The sequence below is a fragment of the Kwoniella mangroviensis genome, chromosome 2 (genome assembly GCF_000507465.2).
Source record: "Kwoniella mangroviensis CBS 8507 chromosome 2, whole genome shotgun sequence".
NCBI classification, from domain to species: Eukaryota; Fungi; Basidiomycota; class Tremellomycetes; order Tremellales; family Cryptococcaceae; genus Kwoniella; species Kwoniella mangrovensis.
The window spans coordinates 2,286,108-2,311,827 of NC_088828.1; the positions used below are offsets into that span (position 1 = coordinate 2,286,108).

Here is a 25,720-nt window from a genome sequence, read left to right on the forward strand (position 1 = left end):
AAGGATTGATATGATAGATAGGTCAAGGAGACCTTATGACATATACAAGATGAATAAAACTTACTGTATAGAATGTATATTCGCATCGAATAAAATTAGATGAACTACTCGCCCCACCTCATCGGTTAGTGGTAAATGACCAAGCATGTGTGTACCTTTGAACATTCATATACCCAGCAACAGACGATCAGTGATTGTTTTTGATTGATAATTGAAGATATCATCCGCACCACTCTTGTTGGAATCTTTTGCCGAGTAGAAATTATGGTTATATCACATCTCATAATGGATTGTGTTTATCACCTTATTAAGATACCATATAGGAAAAGAAATGGAACTTTTATACGACTATAAAACAAAACGACCTATTTACCTTCTTTATGATTTAACAAACTTCCCTTCACTGATCTACAATTGAGATTGAGATTGAGATTGAGATTACTATGTTAAAGTTAGAGGATAGTGAAAGTACCAACTACCAATCCTACCACACCAACTACAGCACCCATCGCACCCTTGAAGATGCTTTCAACCTTGTTTGCTGAAGAGGCAGCAGAGGAGGCTGCACTGGCAGCAGCTGAAGTAGCTGAGGCAGCTTTTGAAGCTGCACTACCTGATCCAGAAGCAGCCGAGGCCGATCCACTGCCCGAAGCAGAGGCAGAAGCTGCGACAGCGGAAGATGCGCTGGCAGCGAGGGAACTAGCTGCTGAGGAAGCTGATCCGCCAGATTGAGTTAAAGAGGCAATGGCTGATGCGTCGACTGAAGCTGAACCACTGGCTGTGATGGAGGCTGTGACTGATCCGCCGGTGACGGATTGACCGGCACAGAGAGCGGATTGGAGGGCGGTAGCGGTGGCTTGGTCGGAGGCAGTACAGTTGCTGTTGGTTCAAAGGGGAAAAATGGGTAGGAGGGACGATGGAGAATGACAGATAAAGATGAAGATCAGGTATAGTCAGTTATTGGTACGGATATCACAAGATGATGCGTTGTAGATGGTTGATGTGGGGATGGATGATAGTGACTCACGCGATCAAACATGCTCCAGCGGCATTTTGGAAAGCAGCATTGGTACAGACGCAGCTAACGTCGGTGCTGTGGTGGTGAAATCGGAGGTATGGGATTGAAGAAAGAAGGTTGAGTGGGAAATGGAAGTCGTAATATATTGGAAGGGAAGAGAGTTGAGATATCTTATTGTCAGCTTACTATCGTTGGAGTGGGATAGCTTCCGAGTGTGTATCGACTCACTAAGAAGTACATCCTGCTGCTGCTGCAGCTTGAGTGGAACATGTGACTACACACTCTGGGATGCTATATAATGCTGTCAGCTCTCAAGTACTATCACGGATGAATTGGTATAGTCAATAGGAGATATCGATATGACTCACGTCTGAGCAGTGACCAATCCTGCTAAAGCGATAGAGGCGAGTAAGGTGAATTTCATTTTGGAAATGTCAAAGAGTGTTTTTGTTGTATGATTGATTGAGAGGATTGGGGGATTATCACTGAGGATCTATATGTATTTTCTATTTTTGTATGAAAAGATATGATAGAAAGGTGGAAGGAAAGAATAAAAGGTTGAAAGGTTGAATGATGGATTGTATCTATATATATACACTACTTTTACTTGGTTCGGTTACCCGGTAAGAGTATGATTAGATACTAGATACTGGATACTAGATAACTCAATTCCTATTGTGATCCTCTGGCCCAGCCCCTCAGTCATCTGTCAGTGTCAGACAATAAGACATGAGTACGACAGGGTGCATCATCCCATCTACTTCCTGATTTGCTACTTTGATCATGACCGTGTTGGGGTTTTCTCATTCGATAAAAGGCTGGATAATCCCAATCACAGACACTTCGCACGTCCATCTCCTCAAGGTACGACGAGTACAGTTAACCGGTCTTTCGTAATCCGTATCCCGTTTACCGTACTTTTTTGTATTCATACTCGTAATCGGTTCCCTCCCTGTTGGTGTGGTACTCGGTTTGTCCCCAAGAGGTCAAGGTTATCCTCCCCACAGTTCCTCGGTCGTAGATCACTCTGTACGGTGGTTGTTCCCTGAACGGAGAGTAACTCTGACTGCGCATAGGTACCGAGAGACGTGCCTGAGCATGCGGATCTCTTAAGACTGTAGTTACTGTATGAGGTATGATGTGGCGTTGTAAGACAGTCCATGATCCATGATCCATGATCCATGCACCATAGCCCTTTGCACTTGCTCACTCGATGCTCGAACTCTCCAATGCGTCTTATGTGAGTCTCACTAGAACATTGGTGACCTCTCATGTGATCAAATCGTCATATCATTTGCTCACTCACACGCTTCTTTGCTTTTGCTTTGAAACGAATGTGATTGAAACGTGGCTGCTCTTACTCATACATTAGGTCTCAGTGATGTTCTCGTCAGATATCAATTAAACCCCAGGCCATCTCAGGTCATATCATGTGACCAGTTTAGATATCTGGTTATATCGATGTTCGTCTTCGTTCTCATGCGAAAACACTTTCTTCCTCCATATGACCAGTCTAATGGAGCTATATCGACATCGACATGGCACATGGCACATCGACACTAGGATACATGTTTTACAATCTATTGATACAATTATGAAAATACATATATTCCTCTGAATGTCTGATGCACATCGTATGATACAATACTGTTCCACTGGATCCGCGGACCCATTGAGTAAATCAAGGAAAAGGGAAGAAAACACAATCAAATCGAATGATAGAAAATAAAGCTATCAGATCACACGCAACTCCAACTATTTTCACTTTCCTCTTTATCATCCTCACTAAAGGAGTTCTTATCCCATTCATCATCTAACTCCTGATCCTCTTGTTTCTGTGCAGCTGTTACTTCGCTGTGATCTGAGAACATGGGGATCGAATCGACCTCGGGTCCGAAAGCAGGATAAGTAATGGCTACGGGTGGCTGATAAGCTGCTTCTAGGTAGGATGAATGACGATATCGAGATGGAATGTGAACTGTAGGAGCATGGCCGTAATTGAGAGTACTGTGATTGATGTTCTTAGTTCCTATAGATGTTCCATCTTCAAGTCGCTCCTGATTTCTGCCCATGTCTACCCCTGGGCGTTCCATGCGCCGGGCTTTACCAAACAAGTTCTTGAATTTATCGCTTAATTTCCTCTTATGTCCCAACATTCGATTTGGTGGTGACGCGTCTAGTCGCGAGTGAGTGATCGAATCGCCGCTGGTAGCAGGTAGGATCGAACAGCTTCTAGTCTGATCATATGGAACACCACCGCGTAACCCAGATGATATCGGCCGGTAACGAGTAAATTCTGACGAATTCCCTTCCATGTCCAAGAACGATCCTCCGTGATTCTCCTCGTATACATACACTTCTCTATTTCGCATGTTCCGAATCTTCCTAGATAAAGGAGCGGTTACTGCAGCGATACTGGCGTTGAGTTTGGTCGGGTCGTATAATCGGGGCAGGGGTTTCGGTCCGATCAGATCGTGTTTGTTAGGGAGCGAAGTGATGATTCGTAAGTTTGGGCGTTGGCGCCGGGTGAGCGAGTGATTGGTAGTTGGAGGAGCGGTAGACGGTGTAGAGGTAAAATAGGTATATCGTTGGTTAATCATGATGTCAAGAGACGACCTGCGTCACTGGGTATATCGATAGAATAGTATGAGATGAAGGTATCTGTTGAGTATGGGCGTGATAAAGATTCATCGCAAATCATATAGCCTCTGAGTGGCAATGAGATTTGTACCGTGGTGAAGTTGATATCCGGTTAGTACACCATCGTCATTAGGGGTTGAATTGATCGGTACATCCTTTGTGGTTGATCTGCGTTTTACCATATTTCTAGTGTGGATGGTAAGAGAACCGGTTATTGTCAAGTTCGAGGATGGTATACGGCCTGAGGTAGACTAGGATCAAGCGTAAAAGCGGAGTTCCAGGTGACGATGAGAGCTGCAGCTTGAGCCTTCTTTCGGACAGAGTACCCACTAATCTACCCAATCTGGTTTATAGTTTCTGTCATAATTGACTTTCTTCGGATCGAATGATGCTATGAACTGTGAACAATACAGAATATGATGGAATGTTAGCTAGACTCAACATTGCATTGGGAGTTGGATTCATGATGCATGAGCCATGATGCATAGTCCCTCTTAAGGATGTTATACACTCACTTCCATACCAGCTTCACCCAATCCCACACCCTCCGCCCCACCCGCAGGTCCAGCAAACATATCGCCCTCAGCAAACGCACCCGTCAAACTCCAATTCTGAAATCTTCTTATCAATGCGCAAATCAAAGTAGCAGTGCCTTTACCCGTATCATCATGCACCAATAAAGGGTGATTCCGTCTATCTAATAATATCACCAACAGACTTTCCAGTTTCTGTTTACCCTCTGGAGTAAACAGTGTCGATTCTTTACTTAGATCAAATCGATATAGGTTCAGGTGAGAGCTATTGACGAAATCTAGTGAGTCCTGTCGATAGGGTTCATCTTCGTTCTCCAAGTAGACTATTCCCCTGAGGTTGAGCTTGGATAGGAAAGTGAGGTTTTTCCGATTGGGATGACCTGATCGATATATACCTGGTGCGACGAGGGAGAAGTTTATAGGTGGGACCAGGACTGGTGCGGTGGTGGAGATGAACATTGATGATGGCATTGTAGATGCGTTCTTCTCTTGGATATCCCTATGACTTGTGGCTATCGTTGAAACAGTGAGATGTGAGATGACCCAGACATTGTTCATTCTTGTCCTGTGTTCGTCCTTAGCCTTGGGCTAGTTTGGTGTAAAGAAATGTCATTGCGTCATCACTTCTGTTACTATGACAGATCCGTGCCTAGGCAGACGCGTCGATAAAAGTCAAAAGTTGAACACTCGATAAATCGGTCGATTGACAGATGTTCTTCCTTGATGACATCTCCAGACTCCGACAATATTGGCAAGATGGAAGCAGACACTTCCGATCTTGATGCTCAGATAGCTGCATTGCAGAAGCTCAAGGATGATAAACTCGCTAAAGCGGAGGCATCCCGTAGGTTGAAGGAGAAAGAACAGGCTAAAGTGTTGGTTGGGTCCACACCTACCAAAGCTTCTATACGAGGTGAGTTAATCATTCAACCGCATCTACCTCCTACGTTTCCATTCTGATGGCCTGTGTGATACCTATCAGATGCAGTAAAGAATAACTCGACGCCATTACCTTCTAAACCCTCTCAACCGAATTTCAATTTTGAACAAAAACCTAAACCCAAGGCTGCTCCTCAGATCTTACCCTCCCTACCCCAAGCCGGACCCTCGAGGATGGGTTCATCCCTTGCTGCATTGCGTAAAGGTATATCATCTTCTCCTAGGCCAACGTTTCCAACTGCGACTAGGTCAAATGGATTTGAACAGCGTAGAAGCAACAACGAACCCTCCTCATGTACATCGATATCAGCCGGTGTTGTAAAAGGAAAAGGAAAAGCTAAGGAGGAATCTCCGGAATTGGAGATCGAGCATGACGATATAGATGAAGATTTCAAGCGTGTACGGAGGGACGAAGATAGTCTGACGTTGATAGAGAACCTTGAGCTGGGCCCGAAGCAATTCGGATTAGATCCTGAAGGAGAGGAGGAATGGAGGTTTGTAGAGCCCAATTCGGGTGTACGATTATCGTGAGTTCAGGAATTCCTCCCTGTAGCACCTTCATGCTCTGATTGGCGCTACCAGTCGAGTGATACATGGAACTGTCCTATAATATCCGTCTCGTGCTCATGCCGTTTTCTATTTCTAGTAAACGTGTTCTTCCCCATTCTCTTCTCCAAGACCATCTATCCGGCCGATACTTTCTCACTCCCTCTCAGATATACTCTGTGATCAGACTATCAAAAGATGGAGCCACATATGATATTGCGGTAGATGGAGATTGGATCACAATCGCCGTCGTAGCTCAAAGGGGAGAAGTCAAAATAAGCGGAACGAAAAATGCTCCAGATGATAGTGATGAAGAGGAAGAAGATAAGGAACATACTTCAACTTCATTAGCTGAAGCACTCAAAATTGATAATTCAGTTGAGAAGCAGGGTGAAAATACACGTCACCGATATTGGAAGAAGCAAAAACAACAAGCAGCCAAAGAAAGGAAAAGAGTGCCTAGAAAATATATAAATCTCACATTATGTTCTCTTCCGCCAAGAAGCAATAAAGGTGAAACTTCCGGTGATGCGCTATTACAATTACTTTTGTTTGAGGCTGATGCGGTCGTAAGAGAGGAGAATGACCAAGATGAAGAGGCAAGAGTCACTTATAGAGGTGGATCTGGCGGGGCGTATGAGAAATGGTGTAATCTTACGGAAGGGAATGTTGTTGCGATTCTTAACCCTAGAGTATGGAGGAATCTGAGGGTAAGTCAAGCCATCAACTAATCCTGTCAACTTGACTTGATACACGCTTCAGAAGGAAACAATGCTGATACATTGTGGTCAATAATGGTGTAGGGCGGTAGCAATGGTCCTCATCCACTTGAATTCCCATTAGGTCTCAACCCCTCTTCAGCAGACTCAATCATCTTACTTGGTCAAGCGAAAGATCTAGGTAGATGTAATGCAATGCAGAAGGATGGTAATCGGTGTAAAACATGGGTCGATCTGTAAGTATCATACCCGGCATAGCGTTGATCGTGAGGTCATGCCAAGTACAGATCATAGCTGATGAACAATGTCACGGTAGACGTCAAAACCAAGTTTGTGAATATCATATACACGCTGCGATCCAGCGTGGTAAATCCTCACGAGCGGAATTTACAGCTAGGTGAGTTGGTCTTCACTTATATTCATACTTCTTTTCTTGTATCTAATGATATATTGAAAATAGTACATCGTCATTTGCCCTCACATCTCGTCCGGCGGGCATCTCCAACGGTCCTGGAGGTAAACTAGGATACGACCCCAAGCGGAAACAAGGTTTGTTACCTGCCGCAGGACGTCAAGCGGCACCTAGAGGTATTGAGAATGGTGGTGGGGGAGCTACCTACGTGGTAGGTGGAGGAGTGATCAATACTGGATCAGTATCCCGTGGGGGTCTAAAGGGATTCGGAGAAGAGTATCTCAGTGAGAAGTTGGGTAGTAGAAGTAAATCTGAAAAGCGGAAGAGACACCTTGAGGAGAAGATGGCTGAAAAGGCTTTACAGGGTTTGTTAGACAGAGAAGGAAGAGGTGGAAGTACAGGTGCGAAGTATTTGGCCGTTCTTGATAAAGATAAAGAGAGTAAGAAGAAGAAGCAGAAGAAAGTAGGAAAAGAGGATGATGGTGGAGAAGAGATTGAGAGGAAAAGACCCTTTGGGGCTGAGGCGATCAAGAAAATCGGGTTTGATCCTACTTCTAGATCTGGAGTAGGTAGAGATGGTGAAGATATTCAGAGAAGGGTGAGTAACAGATTCCCGAAATTGGATGGTTGGATCTCCATAGAGCTGAAATTCAACGTTGTTTGTTGATCTGATAGCTTGACGCTATCGCCTCATTGAGGGGTGAAGATCCGGGATGTAGATTAGAGAGGATATCGAAAAAGTTGGAAGAAGAAAGAAAAGCGAAAAGATTGAAAGAGGACATCAAAGTTGATCCTGGCCCGAAAGATTCTCATGGTCAGGTTGAAGAAGAAGAAGAGGAAGAAGGGATGATCGATCTGGATTAGTAATCGCAGTGACCGAGTCACGATGGTCCAGAATGACATGGCACAGTATGTTGTATATCTATCGCTTTGTGTTACTGTATCTTGCTGTTATTTGATGATGCTCGAGGAGAACCCTAATACCGAAGACTTGATGTCCATCTGAGGACATGCATAGCGAAACTCACTCATGTAAAATCTTTCGCCGAATCAAAGCTGAGATTATACTTCATTCACATCGAACAACCTCGGCGAAGTATCAATACTGTACAGTATACTCCAGTGTGGCAAAATCCCAATCTTATAACAGACGAACGGATCATATGATGCATATATCAAGAAGAAAAGAGAGAAGAAAAGTATGAAAAGTATGAAAAGGAAACTTTCATAGACCTAAACCAATCATATGTCTGAGCATGGACATCTCAATTGTGGTGGCTCCTTTAGGAGGTTCATCCGTTTTTGTCAATGACCTCAATCGGTCGAGTTATTGACTGCTCTTGATTTCGGGTATCACCAACACGCTATCTCCTGCAGCGTTGTAAAAGAGGAAAGGCAGATCATCTCCCAATACCTTATCACCCCATTGTTCCTCATTTTCACGCTCGATATCACTCAGATCCATAGGTTTGAGTCCTTCTGGAGGCCAATTTGGCCAATTGCATCTGACGAACTCATTACCTCTTGTGTATTGCTTATGATCAAAGTTTGGTCTATGTTCCGGAAACTTATCATCAATCTGATTATTGACCCAAGATTTCATACGAATTCGATCATTGCTCAATGACCAGGCTGCCCCTCTAGTGAGAAGCTTTGCGATTGATTCACCGGGAATAGACTGCAATTCGGTATTGACGATGCTCTTCCAAGCCTCGTGATCAAGAACGCTCTTGGAGCTCTCGGTGTCGATTACGTCTTTCCAATATGTTTCGAGGTCGTGCATCTCGGCTGCTGAGATGCGTGAATCTTCTTTACAAAAAGCATAACTTCTCGTTGGATTCACAACATATCGACTACCTGCAAGTTCATGCGACTCGGGAACGTTTACCAGATTAGGGTAACTAACAAAGTATTGATAGCTGACTAAGTAAGGTCTCACTCTATCGTCAAAATTGTTTTCCTCACTTTCAGGCTCATCTGCCTGAGCGACTCCTGTCAAATAGCTGACATCGACATTCTTCGATGTGTGTTGAGCAAGCATTGCTTGTTTGGTCTCCTCGTCTAATATGTACTCGCTGGGGACTGTACTGAAAGATTCGGCAGACTGAATGAAAGCAGTACGAAATGGACTTGCGATGACCGGGTCCCGGGAAGAAAGATCGGTTTCAGCCATACTGCGACTAATAAATGATAACTAATCCAGGATGGAATTCGTGGTATTCGCGTTGTACTGCAGAAGTGAAGTGGCGGGAAAGCGGACAAATGTCGTTTAAATGTCATTTCACTCGACATATACGTGAATCCATACCAGTCCCTTCTGATAACGAAGCAGACCAATTGCAATCGACAAAGGAGAGAAGAAGCTTGAATACCATCGAATAATTGATCACCGCCTTCTGGCTTGTGATGGAAGAAAGGATGTTGTACGGTAGAGTTAAATGATGCTGTGGAAGTTCGCCACAAAGGATATGTAACAAAGATGTGACGAAGAGATGCACATTAACATCTCTTTTCCTCGGTAGCATCATCACGGAGTGATGACGTACGCTTTCCGCTTGATCTGCTATGACGTGCAGATGATATTCAGAAAATCGCCACTATGTTTGCAAGTGCATCCGCTTGATCTTCATCAAAGAAGATCTACCTACACACGAGAATCGCTCGTCGATCTGCATCGAGGATACTTGGCCGCTGATCTGCCACAGACGAATCGCAGCTTTGCGAGCTATCTTGATAATGACTGATGACATTCGAAGGTATCTGATTCACAGTCAAGATGACAGAACTTGACCTGAGGTCAAATGGCTGGATCCTAGCAAGATGAAAAATATGCATATCATAGTTGAACAAGAGTGGACTTCAGTCAGACCAGATATTCCATGGTGTAAACTACGAAGACTATCTCTGTGATTCAATATTCAGTTAATGGAATGGAAGAAACCCAAAGAATCTGGGTAGATTGGCTGGTCTTGCACTATTAAGTGTCCCGAAGGATGGATGGAACGCAGATTGTGCTCCTACCGATGGCGTTGCTCAATGCAAATGGTCTCGGTTCACCAATTGTTGTCCCTGCCCATTGACTTTTGTGGATCTCATCCATCTGACTGATCGTGAGAGGTTCACCTGACCAGCTGACCCTAGTGGGGGAGATACAATTTTCGTATTCTTGCCTTGAATTAAATTGTTTAAACTCGAAATTCGGTTCTCCATCAGGAAAGTTTTTCTTCATTAATTCGGACATCCAATGATTCATCCTTGTTTCATAATCACTGTTAATCCATTCAGCTCTTCGAGTCAATAGATCAGAAAATAACTTTTCGTCCTCGACCAGGTTAAATGGTTGTTCTGGTAATTCTCGCCATTCCGATTCCATGTGAGGTCTCCACCATTCCTCCGCTAACCTAGGTCTCATCAAACCCTCCCAGAATCTCGATAGATCCTGCGATTCCTCGTTAGTCGCCCGGTGATAAACTGGATGGAATGAGAATTGCCATTCTTCAGTTGGCAATATGGCTATTTTTCCAGCTTGCGTATGCCCTTGAGGAAATTCAGCTACGTCTAGAGGCCCATGAAAATATTGATAGCATGCTAAAGTACATTTCGTAGCTCCGGAAGTTCCCTTTGTGGACCTTCGATGAGCCCTGCCTTGCGAAGAACCCGAGACTGCGGACCCGGTCGTGCCTTTTGACCGTGGTCTGTGGCTACGATAGGTCGTCTTGGCCGTCGCGGAAGAAGGTATAGGGTTGAGCGAGCTGGGAATGTTGAAATCTAATAAATCGGAGTTGGTCATTGTGCTGTGTTACTTTATGTTTATATACCCTGATTTCAGATATGTGGTCCTGGCAGGAATGATATCTTTTGACCAGGATATGATCTGTTGTTTAGCATGGTAAATCGTGAGTCGAGATAGGATTGAGGCTTATATATAGCGCTCCTGTGCGGCATTGTGGGCTCAGCCAATCAATCCGATTGACCTCTCAGAAGCAATTTTGGAGAAGTATAGGCAGCCCTCCTTTCTTGGTATAAAAGGGAAGACGTATAAAAAGGTAGGACGATGCTTTACACGTATCAGTCAGTACTGTCTCGAGCGGAGATGTGCACAAGCAGATTGTCACAGTTTGTGGCGGTGCGAAGTATCAGTGGAAGGGTCGTGGATGCTGATGGTAAAAGAAGGACTACAGTAGTCTCAGTTGCCAAGTTCCTTCCACACCATCAAGCGAGCGAGGGGATGACGCCAGTTGTTGAGTCTAAGCTTGACGATCCATTGAGGGCCATCATTCTCGTGGCAAACGACATCCTTACGTTCGCTGCACTGCCTCAACAAGCCGGGTAGCATCAAACAGCTTCGCACTTGCGGCTTGCGAGCTCCATGAAAGGTGTGTAACGATTGACCGAGCTGCACTGGACACGAAATTTATGATTCCCAATAAAGCACAGATACGTGTCCTGGTTGTCGCTGGTAGTACAGTAGGGAGTCAAGCAGAGGGAAGGATTGCCACTCTTGGTTTAGCACTTTATTCGTCCTCGGGTTCTGTGAATCAATCCTAGCTCATCTCTTTGCGATACTGGATGATCCTTCGTACCGTGATGATAGTCGGGTATGTAGACCGGGGCGACTCATGGAAAGAGCAGATGCAAGATCATTGAAAAACAGGGCGCTTGGAGGACTTTATTCAGGCGACTACAGTATTCGAAACACTGGCTGACATGACTTCCGGTTTGGCCACAGTACGCTTGCGACAGGGTCGGCTCTCCGCTGGCAGAGAGTCAGATGCTACACATGTATAGGATATGCTAGAGCTACCCGGTTCATCAGTTCAAAGCTGATCTCGTCGATGTAACCTGTGTCGTCATAAGTGGTACTGAGAGATCGTTCGATTTCAGCTGGCACCATCTGGTACGGACCTTCTGGCGTTCTGGGATCCACCTGTTGGAAATGTGTACCAGAACATGGATACTCTAGAGACACCATTTCGAGCGGCGTCCGAGAGATCTCTTATCATCGCCTCGGCCATATACGGGCTTGTAGTGCAATGGAGTATCCGAACCGATGTTCTCGATGATTGAAGATATCTTGTTTTGACATGAAACCACCAAGTGGTTGGATAGATACTCAGAAACCGCGGATGATCTTGATACATGTATGATCAAAACATTGATTATATATCTATATATTAATATTACGAGAGTTTGAGTGGTCATTATATATCAATTATCTAAACTAAGTAAATCAGACTGAACCTTTCCTTTTCATCAATTTTACATATTCTCCGATTCAGCCTGCTGCTGACCGATTATACGATGACAGCAGTTGATTCTGGACCTTTTTCACCTTTGATCTTCGCCGCCTGTTGACTGCCTTCAGCAGCTTTACCAGGTCTGAAGAAGAATACAATGATCAACATGTTAAAGACGGACCAGCCAAATTGGAACCAGAATGATGCCTGGACATTGGCGTAATTGACGAAGGAACCTTCGTTGAGCGTTAACAAGCCCGCTTGAACTGAAAGTCCTAAGACAGCTCCCACTTGAAGAGATACTTGAAGCATCGCTCCTGCCACACCGGACATGGCGGGTGGTACAGAGGTCATCACGGTGATACTGCAATCCCAATACCATGTTAGCATTATATACCCAATGTGGGTGAAGGAAGGAATAAAATTTTGACGCACTTTGTACCTAAGAAACTAGCCATAGCAGCTCCACTTCCGAGGATAAACGCTGGGAAATACCATCTCCAATATCCGTTGTTCTCGATGACACCGTCGGAGAAGATCATCAATATGTATGATACCGAACCGAGTAACATCCCTACGGCAATTGGCCATTTGCCGGAACCCAATTTCTGAAGTAGAGGAGGAATGACCATAGCTACTGCCAATGCGGCTAGACCTTGAGGAAGCATTCGAACAGCAGCGATGATTGGTGTTTCATGATTGACAACTAAGAATCTTTCGACGAGTGGTAATTGGTTGACCTATATACAGCAAAATGAATCGATCAGTATCATGTGAGTTTCTATGGACACAGAGGGGGGAGTTTGACTTACGGCCCACCAAGGGTAGATACCGAGGGCGAAGACAATCAACAGCGTCATATTTGGGATCTTCCAGAAACTTGGAGGGATCAACGCGTAACCTTCGGGCAACCTCGCTTCCCATATGAAGAAGGCGACGAAGATTGGCCAAGAAAGTAGGAATGGTACCAGGAATTTGGCGGTCTTCCAACCGTAAGAGGCACCGAGAGTCAATCCGAGAATGATCAGAATGATAGCGACCAGCATGGTGAAAGCTCCGACAAGATCCAGTCGTTTGAATTTTTCATGTTGTGTACATTCGTCGGATCGATCTCCCCTGGTCTTGGGTACCAGTGTGATAGCGGCGAAGGCGAAGGGAACGCAGACGATGGCGATCATCTGGATTAAAATGGCAAAGATGGGTCAGCATATCCGTAACATACGTTATACAAGGAGGAGGAGTTAGGTAGATAGTGTAGAAACTCACTCTGAAGAACCATCTCCAAGCTGAATTTTGACCACCAGCAGTGATGAAACCGAAGAAGCCTGCTAATACCAGACCAGTAACGTTCGCAATAGCACCACTTAGGCCGAAGAGGGTGAGAGCGACATTCAATTCCGATGGTTCGAAGATTGCCAAGATGAGTCTGAATGCGGAGGGGATCTATGAATAAAAATCGATCGATGAGCTGGTGTACCGTGTACAGTACCGGTGCATGGATGAAAGCTGAACTTACGGTCGCAGCACCGGCAATACCACTGATAGCTCTAAAGACAAAGTACGCATATTTGTTCGTCATGAAACTGATAATCAGATTTATGATACCAAGTAGCAGGAATCCATAGGCGAAGACTGGTTTGGCAGAATACAGATCGGACACTCGACCCCAGAATAGCAAGAACGCGGCAAACGTCACTGAGTAAGCGGTCTAGCAGATGAAGATATGGTGAGCATGAGATCTGATGCGGATTCCAGGATCAAGAGCGATGTGACTTACAATGATCCAGGATGACGACTCATATAAGATGTCCAGATCGTTGAGTACAGCATCAGTAAATACGAATAAACCGGAATATGAGGCGATATCGAGGTACTAAAATACGATGATAGTCAGCATCGCCATGCAACGTGTTACATTTGTATCTTCAGGAGGACGACTCACCTGTGCGACCGAAAATACCAATAATAAGAACCATTTCCTCTTCTGACTCAATTTGATCTCAGCACCGTTGACTGTCGTGGATCTATGCCTCCTCAATTCTTGTTCGGCTTTTTGCTCAGCCGTCAACTCATCCTCCAACTTCCGTTCGAGCTTATCGCCTGCGTCTTTCGAGTTCAGGTTTTCATCTAAATCCACCACAGTCCTGTTGGGTGATGGTGATAGATTGGGGTCTGGTGAGTTGACTGTAGATGTATACGTCTCGACAGTGTCGTTACGATCAAAAGACGTTGAGTTGTTCATGTTGGCTGACATATTTGCACAGCGTTCAAAAGGCGTGTTCTCGCGTTAACGGATAGTAACAATGAATATAGTATAGAGTGTTGGATAAGGTCTTTGAAGTGGATTATAACTTTTAGATAAGTCTTCCAGTATCGTACAGTGGCGTGGGGGTGAATATAGATACAGATTGATATGGCAATTTGAGGATAAAATGGACCGTGACATCTTGAGAAAAGGCATGTTTATATATCCTTTCTGGATGTGTGCCCACTGAATGAGAGTTTCCTGATGAGCTAAGCTTTGACCGCGGTACCGAGGTAATCGTATGGATATGATGTGAACGGTGTGCTGACATTCGATTGAAATCCATTTGGTCTAATTGCTTACAAAGAACGGGCTTATCTAATCATGCTTATCTAATCATCCTTGATCGAGTCTGAGTGGAGTGAGTGGGAGTGGAGGTGTAAAGAATTGTTTGATAAGCTTCAGGGTAAAATAGCAGTACGTTACCCGCTAGTGGGATCTCATTCAGATCTCTCCTCGATCTCACCCCAGTCGCCCAATTCCTCCTTCGTCTCGGGTTCGGTCATGCACGTAGTGATTAGCACACACTCTACAGTCGAGTTCCGGACGTATTATTAAGTGATCGAAGTGTTCAACTACGAATCTTACTAAGCAATGTACGCACGGGATTGTGCTCAAACTCCGTCTGGGATGTGGCTCGGGCATATCAAGTATGAAAGGTGAGTCACTTACACAATTCAAATGCTAAAATATTTACCTTATCGTTGGTCGAATGGTAGGTATGTCGAGTTACAATTTCATATAGACACGTATGACACCAACGTCTGACACCAACAGTGTGAGTTCTCGTCAGACCACCTTTGTCAGTCACCGTTTTGCACAGCATCGAAAGTGGGATCCTTAGTGCGACTTTTCAGGAAAGAGCATGGCAAGTTTTTGACGCTGCACGCCAAAGGTCCTTACCCCGCATGCCCGATGAACAGCGTGGTGCTTTGATCAGAAGATCAGTATGATCAATTCCCAATTTCCATGCAATAGCAACGCATGTAAGGACATCCTTCGTATCTTTGCATACACGAATTACTAACAACGGATTCGGAACACTATCAACTATCTGCGCCAATCCCGATATCGTACAGTAGAATAGGTGTCATTCGTCCAGGAAAATAAATACTACGTGATCTGCAAATATCTAAAATCTTCCGAATCGCAAGTCTTGTCCCCCCATTCTTCCTTGAGCTGTTGCTTATATTTCGTATGATCCAAAGGGGGCTTAACAACTTGCAATTGCTCGAGCAGTCCGTCAGGAACGTGTTTCTTGAAATCTTGCATTGAGTCCATCAATTCATATGTGAAGGTCTTTCTCTTGCCCTTGGTCTCGGTAGCTGTGGCGGTCTCGGATTGTTCATAAGTAAATTTGTCGTATAAGTCTTTGGTGAAGTCGGCGATTGATCGCTTGATACTCGTTTCCAAAACTTCGTTATAATTATATATGAAATCTCTAATCTTCAAAGTACTCAGTCGTTCTGCCCCCGAAGTCCCATGTCTCTCCGTCCAAATCTGATCACTTCTCCCTTGTATCATCTTCGTGAGTGTTTCAGAGTCTTTTGTCTCTTTTAGAAAATATCGGTGGAATTCGATCAGTTCCTCATCAATAGAGGGATTGCTGTATCGACGGAGTTGATAAGATGCTAGTACCCGGCGAAAACAAAGTGATTATACTCAAATGGCCAAGGTTTAATTTCTCCGTATGTGCACCAGTGTGTACGTGTGGAAAGATGATATATCTTCCTTTTCCCTTGTCTTCCTTAGGAAAGACCCTCGAAGGGTCATCGGGAGGTGAGGAACCAATTTGACATGGTACATCGGTTCTGTCACTTGCCGCGATCTTGCAATCATCTTTATCAGAACTTTGGTTTCCTAATGGTTGAAAGTCTTCGGTCTGTCGTGAAGTGTCACGTGTTGGATTGGCACCTCTAAGCCGTAGCACACGTCTGTTTCGTCTCGGCTGTGGGTCTCCTTCGTACGTCAGGTTGACATCGGTCAAACGTTCAGTGAGCTCGGAAACAGCGATGGATGACGATGTGGACATGGTACCTGTGTGGGAATTCATAAGTCTTTGCATACGCAGGGATTCAGGTGGTATACTTCGGATTCACTGGACGAAAATGGCAAAAAGTCCTAAGAACTGTACTGACTGTATTGACTCATGAATAGCTTGAATTCATCTGAAGACACATCTTATACCTTGTCGAGATTTGTCGAGGTAACGCTGCACTGTCATGTTGGGCCTTCATCCTTTCACGTGGCTTCTTGAGTGACGAAGCCAGTCCTCGGAAGCCTCATGCAGGCCACTAAGACTGTTGAGTGTGATTCGAAGACATTATGCTCCTCTTTCTGAAAGGCTGGATGCTTTGTTAAGGACAAAACTTGTAAAAACTAATACTATCATATTTCGCGCGCGGATGACAAGCGATCATGTACTGTATGTGTTGTTTGCTATGCTCAAAGGGCAGATCATACAATGGGTGTATCTCTCATTGAAGAACTCCATGCATCCCTGACAGACGCATCCCAACTATCAACTATGGAAAAGCAACAAAAGCTGCTCGCAGATCATGATCGATTCAAAGAACATGCATTTACTGTACAAACAATCGCAAATACCGACCAACGAACAGCACGAATATCTATATAAGCAGTTGAGCAACAAAATCCAAAGTATAGAACTCAAATTATAAAGCAAGCAAGCAGAAAACGTTTTCAACGGTTCATCATGATGATCATATTTTAATTCTTTCCATGAATCCGAACAAACTCTTCATATCCACAAACCTCCTTCCATTCTTATTCAGGTATTTATCAGCCTCATTCACCAGTTGAGCAAATAATGCAGTGTTGGGTAAGACCAATGCTCGGATTTCCTCTATGGTGTCAAGGACAAGTAATCCAAAGTCAGCAATCGAATTCCCACTCCCATATAGCTATGTTACAAGGTCAACTCACCAAATCTAGCTGATCCTCTTGCGTTTGAAATAGCTTTCTCCCCATCAAACAAACTTCGATAATATAACAACTGGTTATACAATGTACTATCGTTATACTGTAACCAAAGCGCATCATCAGCTTTAACCCACTATTACTCATCTAGGTTCGTGAACACTGACCTCTAATCTGACAGTACCTTTACATCCCTCTTTGACCAAACCCAAGCACCTCTTTCCATATACACTCATCATCCTCGTTCTTGCTCCGCATCCTTCACCATCACATACGGTCCATCCAAGATAGTATCGAGATATATGAGAACGTATCTGGTTTTCCAGTTGGACGGAGACAGAAGCAGGATGTAGGATAGCATGACAGGCCGAGCAGGATATTCCAACGTGTTGTATATTGGTCTAAATACAAAGTTCAATTTCAGCTTGTCGAGAAACAATAAGCAAATAGAGAAATTGTACACACAGATTCATCCATCAAACCTTGGAAGGCAAAAGTACTCTCACAAGCGACACATCTCAACTGAAGAGGTTCAGCATCCTTGAATCGCTCTTTATCCGATATTTGTGATTCGAAAGTGAAGAATTGCTTTTCATCCGTCACCCCAGGTCCCGAGGAAGCATATCGCGATGGGTCCAGTCCTATTGTGTACGCTATATCAGTATACATTGCTGCCCTCCTGAGGTAATCAATACTCACCTAGACATTCTGCTAATCTTGATCGTTCGGTACCTTCAATAGTCTCGCATAACCTCAGTACGGGTTGCAGGATTTGCGTATCGAGGTAGAAGTCGTAATCTATCCATCATTCTTATCAGCCAAACATATCTCACACGATGCAGTAAGCTGACATACCAATCTTCAGCTCCGAGCCTTGCCTCCTCAAATCATCTGGGTGGAAAGCTCTTTCTGCCTGAGCGGTCTTTCCTCCTTTCCCACTTTCGTCCAAACACATTATGTACGGTATGACATCGTGAGCTCGAACGGATGCTCCCTTTGATTTCATCCGTAGCGCGACTTGGACATGGGGTTGGGACTTCTTGTCTGGGTAATCTTCGGGGTTCTTACCGAGACGCTATAGATTAAAAAAAGGGTCAATCAGTATAGGTCACCAATGATCAACGATGCCAATCACGACAACCGTTCAGAAAAGATTATCATGACTCAGCTCACCTTGAAGATGATAAAGTCTTCCAAGGGTATCAAACCACTTTTAACGGCCTCACCAAGATTCGTGAGTAATTCATGTATCTTCTCAACTACGATTTCCGTTGATTCACCACTCAGAATCTCTTTGAGGACAGCACTAAAAAATCAATGACGAAACGTGTCAGCATCATAGCTCTGCAGAAATCAGTCATTGATCCATTTGACTTACCTAGAAGCATCTTTCGAGACTTTACTGAACTCTCTTCGTTTCATGTCCAAACCTTTCACTTCCGTTTTCCTCTCACCGTTATCTTCAATCTTGACCGCAGCGTATTTCTTTTTGTTTAACAATAAGATTCTCTCGAAAATCGCATCCAGATCAATCTCGAGTAACTTGTATCGTTCATTGACCAATTTTTTGAAGTCGTTGGCAATCTTATGTGCTTCTTGTAAGGAAGTTACGTTGGAGTTCACAAAGACTGAATCTGTATCTCCGTACACAACCTGTCGAGGTCACCGATGATTGGTCAGCTTACTTGCTTGCATACGATGCAGACGATCAAGAGGAAGCTCACATCAAGTTGTAAGGATTCTGCTAATTCCCTCGTATGTGTCAAGATCTCTCGACCTTTGAAAGTAGTCAATGCAGCCAAGGGTCTAGAAGAGAATCGAGATCCGGCAAAACCAAGACAACCATACATCGAGTTGGCCGTGAGTTTTAGAGCTTGTTGTCGGATGTCATACTGCACAGAGTATGAATGTTAGCTGGTCATATGGACGATTGGCGATCAGCTTACCTGCAATAGTTGAGCTGGAGTAGCTGATTTATCTTTCATCAGACCTTTCACTTGCCTACGTCGGTTAACGAGAGTAGCAATAATTCTAGGCAAAATACCTTGAGCAACATCCGAGGCTGGTACATCAGGTATCTTCTCTTCTTCGGCCTGTATTGTGCATCGAATATATCAGCTCTGCCCATGATTCTCTTTGATTTGTGAGCCAACTTACCTGATCATCCTCCACATCTCTTTCGACTGTGGTAAAATCGATATTATACTCCTGTATGATACTAGGGTACAACGAATTGAAATCCATAACCATGATATACGTATCCCAAAGTCCTCTTTTCGGTTCGAACACAAGACCACCAGAGTACTTTGCTTTCCCTCTGATAGGTTTATTCACTATATCTTCAGTCGTCGGATCGTCGTCATCCCCTACTACTGTTTGTTTATGTTTCTTGTTGTTCTGGAAGGGTGATTTATCGGGACATATATATTTTAGTCGGTGGAATTCATGTAACAAGATAAATTCGTTTCGGACGGCTCTACCTCCGTTGAGTGTCAAATTCCTATAACCAATCAAACAGTCAGCTATATCCATCTCAGCTCTGCACATCATTGATATACCGACTCACCAAGAATTACCAGCTAGATTAGTCAACTGCTTCGTCAACGGCAAAAGTTGCACCCTAGCCGCGATGGCCATCTGGAAGAATGCATCTACCTCGCACAGCCTGATGAATTTAATCAATTTATCAGGTGATGATAACGTATGATCGAAATAACTATGCGTGTCTTCCGGGTCCACATCTTCTCTTTGAACCTTGAGGTGAGTTGCACACATCTCAGTCAAAGACCATGTAGTTGATGAGATCATTCCCTATTTTCACCATCAGATCAGCTTACACACATCTGAGATAGTCCAAGGACGGAATACACAACTCACCTTGGCTGCATCACTCGACAAATCCGCCACCAACCTACCCGCCAACAGCCTATGATTACTTCCACCTTTACTTATATTGAAACCCTTTCTCCTAAACCTTCCTATCCTAGACCAATGATCCGCCTTCAACTCCTTGAGTCTATACAAAAGAGCTTCGAAGCTATTTCCAAGAAAGTTATGTCCGACGATCACGTCAGGGTCGTATCGCTGTATAGTCGCCAAAAGGGAGTTCAAGAGCGCTCGTTCAGCTTTGACAGTTTGGAATGGCGATCTATCCGTTTTACCTCTACCTTCCAAACCAGGTGGGAATTTCTCTATTGGTCGAATGATCGTATTGAGAGATGAACGAAGTTGATCGGGTGGGGTGGGATCTTCAATATTACATCCCTCCCATGTCCTGGTAGTGGCACAAAGCAACTCTGTCTTGTTCTCCCGATGATTCACAATGGTACGTAAGGATATCGACATGATAGTCAGAGGAGGTGTATCTTTAGGTGCGGAATTATCGGTTTCGGAGAATGGGTTGACCGTTTTGGGATCCGATACAGTGAATTCAATCTTACACCAGGATGCCTACAATTCGAAACATACGCAATCAGCTGACTGCGATTTCGGACCGGAATGCAGATAACTCACCGATTTAGTACTCAACGTAGGATTCTGGATTTTCAACCAACATGGACCCATAATCTTTCGTTTCAGCACCAATAATTCAAACGGCGTAGTATTGGTACCGAAAACATGACTGAATGTCTGACCGGTCGTACCCATCGGTATCTCAGGTTGATCAAATCCATAAGCGACTTTCATCCATTCACTTTCCCCCTTTTCAACCGTTTTATCTTCAAAAGCGTATTTACGTTGAACGTATGATGCCGCCCATTCTTCGATACCGGCTTTTCGACGTATGGTATCGAATTCTGTAAATACATCTGTACGTGATACCTCTTCGTCTGTTTCTTGACCTTGGACTGCACATCATGAAATCATGTCAGCTAATGCTCATCCAGCTTCTCTTGCGATGCAGCTGAACTTTGACTCACCGACTCTCTTAGGCCTAGGTTTTACAAACAGATTCCTCTCTATACCATTTATGCTCACACAGGCACTGACGTATTTCCCAGATTGTCTGTCCTGCACTTTACCCACAAATAGTACTACACCATCTTGTTCGAAATGATCTAACCAGAACATACTCAGACTGCCGTCTTTCTCAAGTACATTTTCGGGTCTAGTGGAACCGACGGAAGCTTTGACTTCCTCCAACTCTGATGTCTTGGAGGGCAACAAGGATTCTTGAATCGATGACCATCCTGGTAGATTCGGTTTCCCATTTTTTTGGACAGATGTAGGTTTGGGTTTGGTGATTGCGATGTTCTCTTCGTCCATCGGCTCAGCTTTGACCATAACCGGATCAGGCTTGACAATATTCTTGACGGAGTTGGAATTGTTCACTCTTCTTCGTACGGTCGACGTAGCACCGTTTAATTTGGTGTTAGCCGAAGTAGTGAGAGGTTTGACTTTCCTAATCTGCATTTCATCCTCGTCATCATCGTTCTCATCTATAGGTTCAGGTTTGACCATAATCGGATCATCATCTATGTCCATGATGTAGTCTTGATCATCATTGTTTTCTTTGTTGGGTACAACGGTAATATCTGACATTCTAGGTTTTTTACCCATCACACCCCTTTTGGAATCCCATATTGATGGTGGTTCGTCATCATCATCTTCCTCTATACCGTATCGTTTTCTTCCGGATGAAGAGAAGAAGGACGAATCGGAAGAAGGATGTAGACCCTCTGAGGAAGGGATATCGGGTGATGATTTTCGTTTCCTGTTGGCGACTTCGTTGGAGGCGGATGTGACGGAAGATAAGAGCGACGCCATGAAATCGTCTTCTTGCATGGCGTTAGGTGCGGGTCGATAGGTGGATGATGAGGATGCAGCTGGTTTGGCATAGTCAGAGAAAGACGATTTCGCCTTCTGAGGCTTGGTTGATCTGGGGAGTGGTTTACCCGCTGAAGCTCTGGCTTTCGCTTTAGCTTTCTTGATCTGACGAGCTACGGACGTATATGGTTGTCAGTTTGCCCGTCGGAACCAGATATGTGATTTCTAGCTTACCTTTCCTGAACTCCTCATCTTCACCTTCGAACGCATCTTCATCCTCACTCTCATCGTACTCGTCTGTCCCTCCATTCCAGTCATCCATACCATTATCCACATATCCGCCTTGATCGTCATCTTCGATGAAGTCATCTGCGTCCAATCGATCACCAACGATGGACCGGTATTGTTCGTCTGTAACTTCGTCGTACAATTCGGAGTCGGAGGGCTATAGGATGATATAGAATGAATCAGTCCTAAGAGGATATTGTTGGCCGAGCAAATTATCGATTCCACACTCACCTTCCATTGCCCCAACCTTCCACCTTTAGCACGCGCCTCTCGGAGGGCTGCTAGACCTTTCGCAGGTGCCATGGGGATTCAAGATACTGGAAGTGAGTCACTAGAGATGGTTGGACAGCAGACGAGAATCAGAGACAGTGGTTTGAGTGTGTCGGTGTCAATCTGCTTGGCTGGTATGATGTGATCTGAGGGATGTACGAGTGAACGATAGCTGATAGATGACAGATGACAGTTGAATATCGTGAACATTGATTTGCTACGCGTCCAGTTGCAAGGGAAAGTCCACGGAAAAGGCTGGATCGTGAGGACGCGTTTCCCTTTGCACGTGGCAAGTCAAGTATCACGTGATATGAGCTGGGGGAGTGGAGGTGGGATGTTTTGCCATGACGATTCTAGCATCCTCGAGAGTGCAAGTGATGGCGAGGAAGAGCATCAGAAAGGGATATATACCGACTGTGTCATTCACATACATACTACTCAGAGCAACGGACGTAGTCAAACATCATAGCCACTCCATATCTTTCCATCTCTCTGCGAGATCATCAACATCATGTCTAACCCGCTAGACGCACCCGAATCAGCCTCACCCCAATCGTCTACCCCAGTCCCAGAGACTACCGATACAAACTCGCCTACCAAGGGCCAGCAGCCTCTTGCCATCGAAGATGCTCCTCAAGAGGACGTTTCAGCTGAACAGGACGAAGAGGAAATACAATCCTTAGATTTGGGAGAAGGGAATGTCATCAAGTTGGATAAATTAGGTCCAATGATCATTAATTCAGATGGGGTGAGTACAATCAACACCCAAATGACAAATCAGGACAATTGATGTACTGACATGATGGACTGATGTGTAGACATTATCACGTATACAGAATTGGCAAGAGCTCCATCCTATAGAACAAGAACGAACAGTGAGATTATTAGTGAAAAAGAGGAATTTGGTTAGGTTGCAGAAACTCGATGCTGAGAATAAAGCTGAAGGAGCAGAGGAGGAGGAAGAGAAGTTGACTGTGTTGAGAGAAGGAGGGAAGGAATGATAGTTGGCCATACCCTGTTATTGATAGACGATATTCAAGGCTTACTATGGCTCATGTATAACTATGTATGAATCATATTGATTGTCGGAATACTATCTATCTGATGTACGTCTCGATACAACAAGCACAACTACTGGGCATCCACGCCTTACTGAACATCTTCCTGCTTAGCTCTAAATCAGGAGAATTACATGCTCTTATTGGACTCCGACGTCCAGCATTCTTCGGTCATACAACAAGCAACATAATCTCATTTCATCATTTCTTACCATGTAGATTTCTTATCATATCAACGCTTCCCCAAGATACCTCCAGGACCATGTTCCTATAATCCCACACTCAGATGAGCAAACAGGATGTATAAGTCGTATGTAATATTATCACTCACCTTCGCATAACAATTCTTACAATACGGTAGACCATCTTTATCCGATACCTTTGAAGGGTCCAACGTGGATTTACAAGAAGTACAGCGTAAACATGCTTTATGCCATTTTGAACCTATCGAGTAGACCTAATTCCAGTGCAAAGAGTATGTCAGCGAAACTTATCAGTACATACACTGATTGAGCCGACAGGGGCATGAGATCCTCTTGCAGGGAAAGGAAGTAGACGAGAAGCAAGATGACCGTATCCCCATCTCTCATCTGCCCTCAGATAACCTCAAGAAAGAGGATCAATTCAGCCACTCACCTGCTCAGCAGCATAAACCCTCTTCCCACACCTTTTACACGCATCATCCCCCTCAATCCTCGTCCCAACTTTCGATCGGGGACTATCACCCCTCCTCAACAAACCCCTATCATCCAGGGCTTTCGAGCCACCAGCGAACGGGATGGATATCGGTCTAGCATCTCGGAAATTCGGTCGTGTTATCGGTACACTTGGATCAGTCGGTGTAGCAGGTTCGGCAGGTGGCGGGGTGAGGTTCCTAGGTGGTGTGTAGAAATCTTTAGGTGTGGGGAGGTTGGTCCGCGGTGATTGGGCGGAAGAGGGGAGTCTGTATGTTGGTGTAGATGGTGTGAGGGGTACTTGAGGACGGGCGGGGGAAGATGTAGGTGTTATGTTAGGTAGGACATTGGCGTGACGTAGGTCTTAAAAGGTTCACAATGGACCGTCAGTTCTGATTCTGTAGTCGCCTGACACAATCGGTGGTATTGTGGGGACACAACTCACCTCGAGTACCGAATAGCTGGGTATGGCATCTCGAGCAATACGGCTAGCCTCAACATCTTGCTTTAGCTAAGGGAAGAGAGAACTAAGAAGCAAGTAGATGAGGAGAAGAGATACCCACCTGAGTATCATGTTCAACCAAATTACCAGGATCCAACCTCTTCCCACACTGAGCGCATTTCAAACATATCTTATGGTATATCTGGATGTATCAACGACGTCTTGACTGATCAGTAATCTCTCTCAGACCTGCGATTCTCCCTTGGTTCTCACTCACCTTCCTATGTGGTCCCAAAACCTGCTCGGCATGATACACTGAAGTCCCACACGTCTCACACTTTGGTGCTCCTCCGAGGATCATCTTTCAAATGAGCTATTGGCAGGATACCTAGTGTCGGCTGATAAAGATGTCAGGCAGGATTGATCGAAGGTATTTCTCCCAAGGTCTGTTCGCAGATAAGATATTACGGTGGTGCTCTGGGATGTACTGAACCCAATTAGTTGTCACTATGGATAAGATGGAAAATATGAGGTTGATACGATTGCGAGTGACGCAATGTTTACATTTACTACATTCCCTGGATCAACATGAAACGAACGCGCGACACGCAGCGCAGGGTATGATCATGAGGCAGTGTCTACATCCACATAGGGTGGGTGGCAAATTCAAGCCATCCTTGGCTCGACCCAACCTGATATCATACTGACCATATCGCCTTGCATACGATCTACATCTATGATGAATGTTGTCAAGGTGAATCTGCATATGAAAATTCGGGGAAATATGTGGCATTGGGCTGATTCGTAACTGTGTGACCCTGTTAGTATGTGGGTAAGGATGGCACATTCTGTACAAGTGACAATATTAACCTGTTTCGTATTGTACGATGACTAAATGTACCATTGACCCGATAAGGTGGAGTTGGATATAT

At 44.6% G+C, this 25,720-nt stretch overlaps 12 protein-coding genes across 12 annotated transcripts; 2 read left to right on the top strand and 10 right to left on the bottom strand.

Annotated features, from left to right (window-relative positions):
• Positions 1 to 452: 452 nt before the first annotated feature.
• On the bottom strand, positions 453 to 1,442 carry I203_107723 (uncharacterized protein; the record flags this gene model as incomplete). The annotated part of the gene is made up of 4 exons (XM_019145797.1): positions 453 to 879; positions 1,028 to 1,093; positions 1,247 to 1,309; positions 1,387 to 1,442. 4 exons carry the CDS (start codon positions 1,440 to 1,442, stop codon positions 453 to 455), a joined length of 612 nt encoding a protein of 203 aa, XP_019005616.1.
• A 1,315-nt stretch (positions 1,443 to 2,757) lies between these two features.
• I203_107724 (uncharacterized protein) lies at positions 2,758 to 3,618 on the bottom strand (the record flags this gene model as incomplete). The annotated part of the gene is made up of 1 exon (XM_019151425.1): positions 2,758 to 3,618. One exon carries the CDS (start codon positions 3,616 to 3,618, stop codon positions 2,758 to 2,760), a length of 861 nt encoding a protein of 286 aa, XP_018999229.1.
• Positions 3,619 to 3,987: 369 nt separating this feature from the next.
• Positions 3,988 to 4,662, bottom strand: I203_107725 (uncharacterized protein; the record flags this gene model as incomplete). The annotated part of the gene is made up of 2 exons (XM_019151426.2): positions 3,988 to 4,056; positions 4,174 to 4,662. 2 exons carry the CDS (start codon positions 4,660 to 4,662, stop codon positions 3,988 to 3,990), a joined length of 558 nt encoding a protein of 185 aa, XP_018999230.2.
• Positions 4,663 to 4,947: 285 nt separating this feature from the next.
• On the top strand, positions 4,948 to 7,671 carry I203_107726 (uncharacterized protein; the record flags this gene model as incomplete). Its single annotated transcript, XM_065518245.1, has 7 exons — positions 4,948 to 5,104; positions 5,174 to 5,657; positions 5,777 to 6,386; positions 6,480 to 6,631; positions 6,712 to 6,792; positions 6,856 to 7,405; positions 7,483 to 7,671. 7 exons carry the CDS (start codon positions 4,948 to 4,950, stop codon positions 7,669 to 7,671), a joined length of 2,223 nt encoding a protein of 740 aa, XP_065372975.1.
• A 463-nt stretch (positions 7,672 to 8,134) lies between these two features.
• Positions 8,135 to 8,980, bottom strand: I203_107727 (uncharacterized protein; the record flags this gene model as incomplete). Its single annotated transcript, XM_019151428.1, has 1 exon — positions 8,135 to 8,980. One exon carries the CDS (start codon positions 8,978 to 8,980, stop codon positions 8,135 to 8,137), a length of 846 nt encoding a protein of 281 aa, XP_018999232.1.
• Positions 8,981 to 9,784: 804 nt separating this feature from the next.
• On the bottom strand, positions 9,785 to 10,597 carry I203_107728 (uncharacterized protein; the record flags this gene model as incomplete). The annotated part of the gene is made up of 1 exon (XM_019151429.1): positions 9,785 to 10,597. The coding sequence occupies one exon, from the start codon at positions 10,595 to 10,597 to the stop codon at positions 9,785 to 9,787; it is 813 nt and encodes a 270-aa protein (XP_018999233.1).
• Positions 10,598 to 12,101: 1,504 nt separating this feature from the next.
• Positions 12,102 to 14,298, bottom strand: I203_107729 (uncharacterized protein; the record flags this gene model as incomplete). The annotated part of the gene is made up of 7 exons (XM_019151430.2): positions 12,102 to 12,408; positions 12,480 to 12,784; positions 12,857 to 13,222; positions 13,311 to 13,487; positions 13,561 to 13,752; positions 13,822 to 13,917; positions 13,987 to 14,298. 7 exons carry the CDS (start codon positions 14,296 to 14,298, stop codon positions 12,102 to 12,104), a joined length of 1,755 nt encoding a protein of 584 aa, XP_018999234.2.
• A 1,164-nt stretch (positions 14,299 to 15,462) lies between these two features.
• I203_107730 (uncharacterized protein) lies at positions 15,463 to 15,873 on the bottom strand (the record flags this gene model as incomplete). Its single annotated transcript, XM_019151431.1, has 1 exon — positions 15,463 to 15,873. The coding sequence occupies one exon, from the start codon at positions 15,871 to 15,873 to the stop codon at positions 15,463 to 15,465; it is 411 nt and encodes a 136-aa protein (XP_018999235.1).
• A 67-nt stretch (positions 15,874 to 15,940) lies between these two features.
• Positions 15,941 to 16,381, bottom strand: I203_107731 (uncharacterized protein; the record flags this gene model as incomplete). The annotated part of the gene is made up of 1 exon (XM_065518246.1): positions 15,941 to 16,381. One exon carries the CDS (start codon positions 16,379 to 16,381, stop codon positions 15,941 to 15,943), a length of 441 nt encoding a protein of 146 aa, XP_065372976.1.
• A 691-nt stretch (positions 16,382 to 17,072) lies between these two features.
• On the bottom strand, positions 17,073 to 22,647 carry I203_107732 (uncharacterized protein; the record flags this gene model as incomplete). Its single annotated transcript, XM_019151432.1, has 17 exons — positions 17,073 to 17,215; positions 17,296 to 17,392; positions 17,457 to 17,690; positions 17,755 to 17,930; positions 17,989 to 18,087; positions 18,145 to 18,364; positions 18,463 to 18,595; positions 18,668 to 18,942; positions 19,014 to 19,181; positions 19,236 to 19,382; positions 19,447 to 19,789; positions 19,856 to 20,100; positions 20,167 to 20,739; positions 20,803 to 21,137; positions 21,210 to 22,229; positions 22,291 to 22,501; positions 22,576 to 22,647. The coding sequence occupies 17 exons, from the start codon at positions 22,645 to 22,647 to the stop codon at positions 17,073 to 17,075; spliced, it is 4,491 nt and encodes a 1,496-aa protein (XP_018999236.1).
• A 478-nt stretch (positions 22,648 to 23,125) lies between these two features.
• Positions 23,126 to 23,615, top strand: I203_107733 (uncharacterized protein; the record flags this gene model as incomplete). The annotated part of the gene is made up of 2 exons (XM_019151433.1): positions 23,126 to 23,362; positions 23,433 to 23,615. 2 exons carry the CDS (start codon positions 23,126 to 23,128, stop codon positions 23,613 to 23,615), a joined length of 420 nt encoding a protein of 139 aa, XP_018999237.1.
• A 289-nt stretch (positions 23,616 to 23,904) lies between these two features.
• I203_107734 (uncharacterized protein) lies at positions 23,905 to 25,149 on the bottom strand (the record flags this gene model as incomplete). Its single annotated transcript, XM_019151434.1, has 6 exons — positions 23,905 to 23,940; positions 24,004 to 24,129; positions 24,309 to 24,709; positions 24,792 to 24,834; positions 24,910 to 24,990; positions 25,066 to 25,149. The coding sequence occupies 6 exons, from the start codon at positions 25,147 to 25,149 to the stop codon at positions 23,905 to 23,907; spliced, it is 771 nt and encodes a 256-aa protein (XP_018999238.1).
• Positions 25,150 to 25,720: the final 571 nt, after the last annotated feature.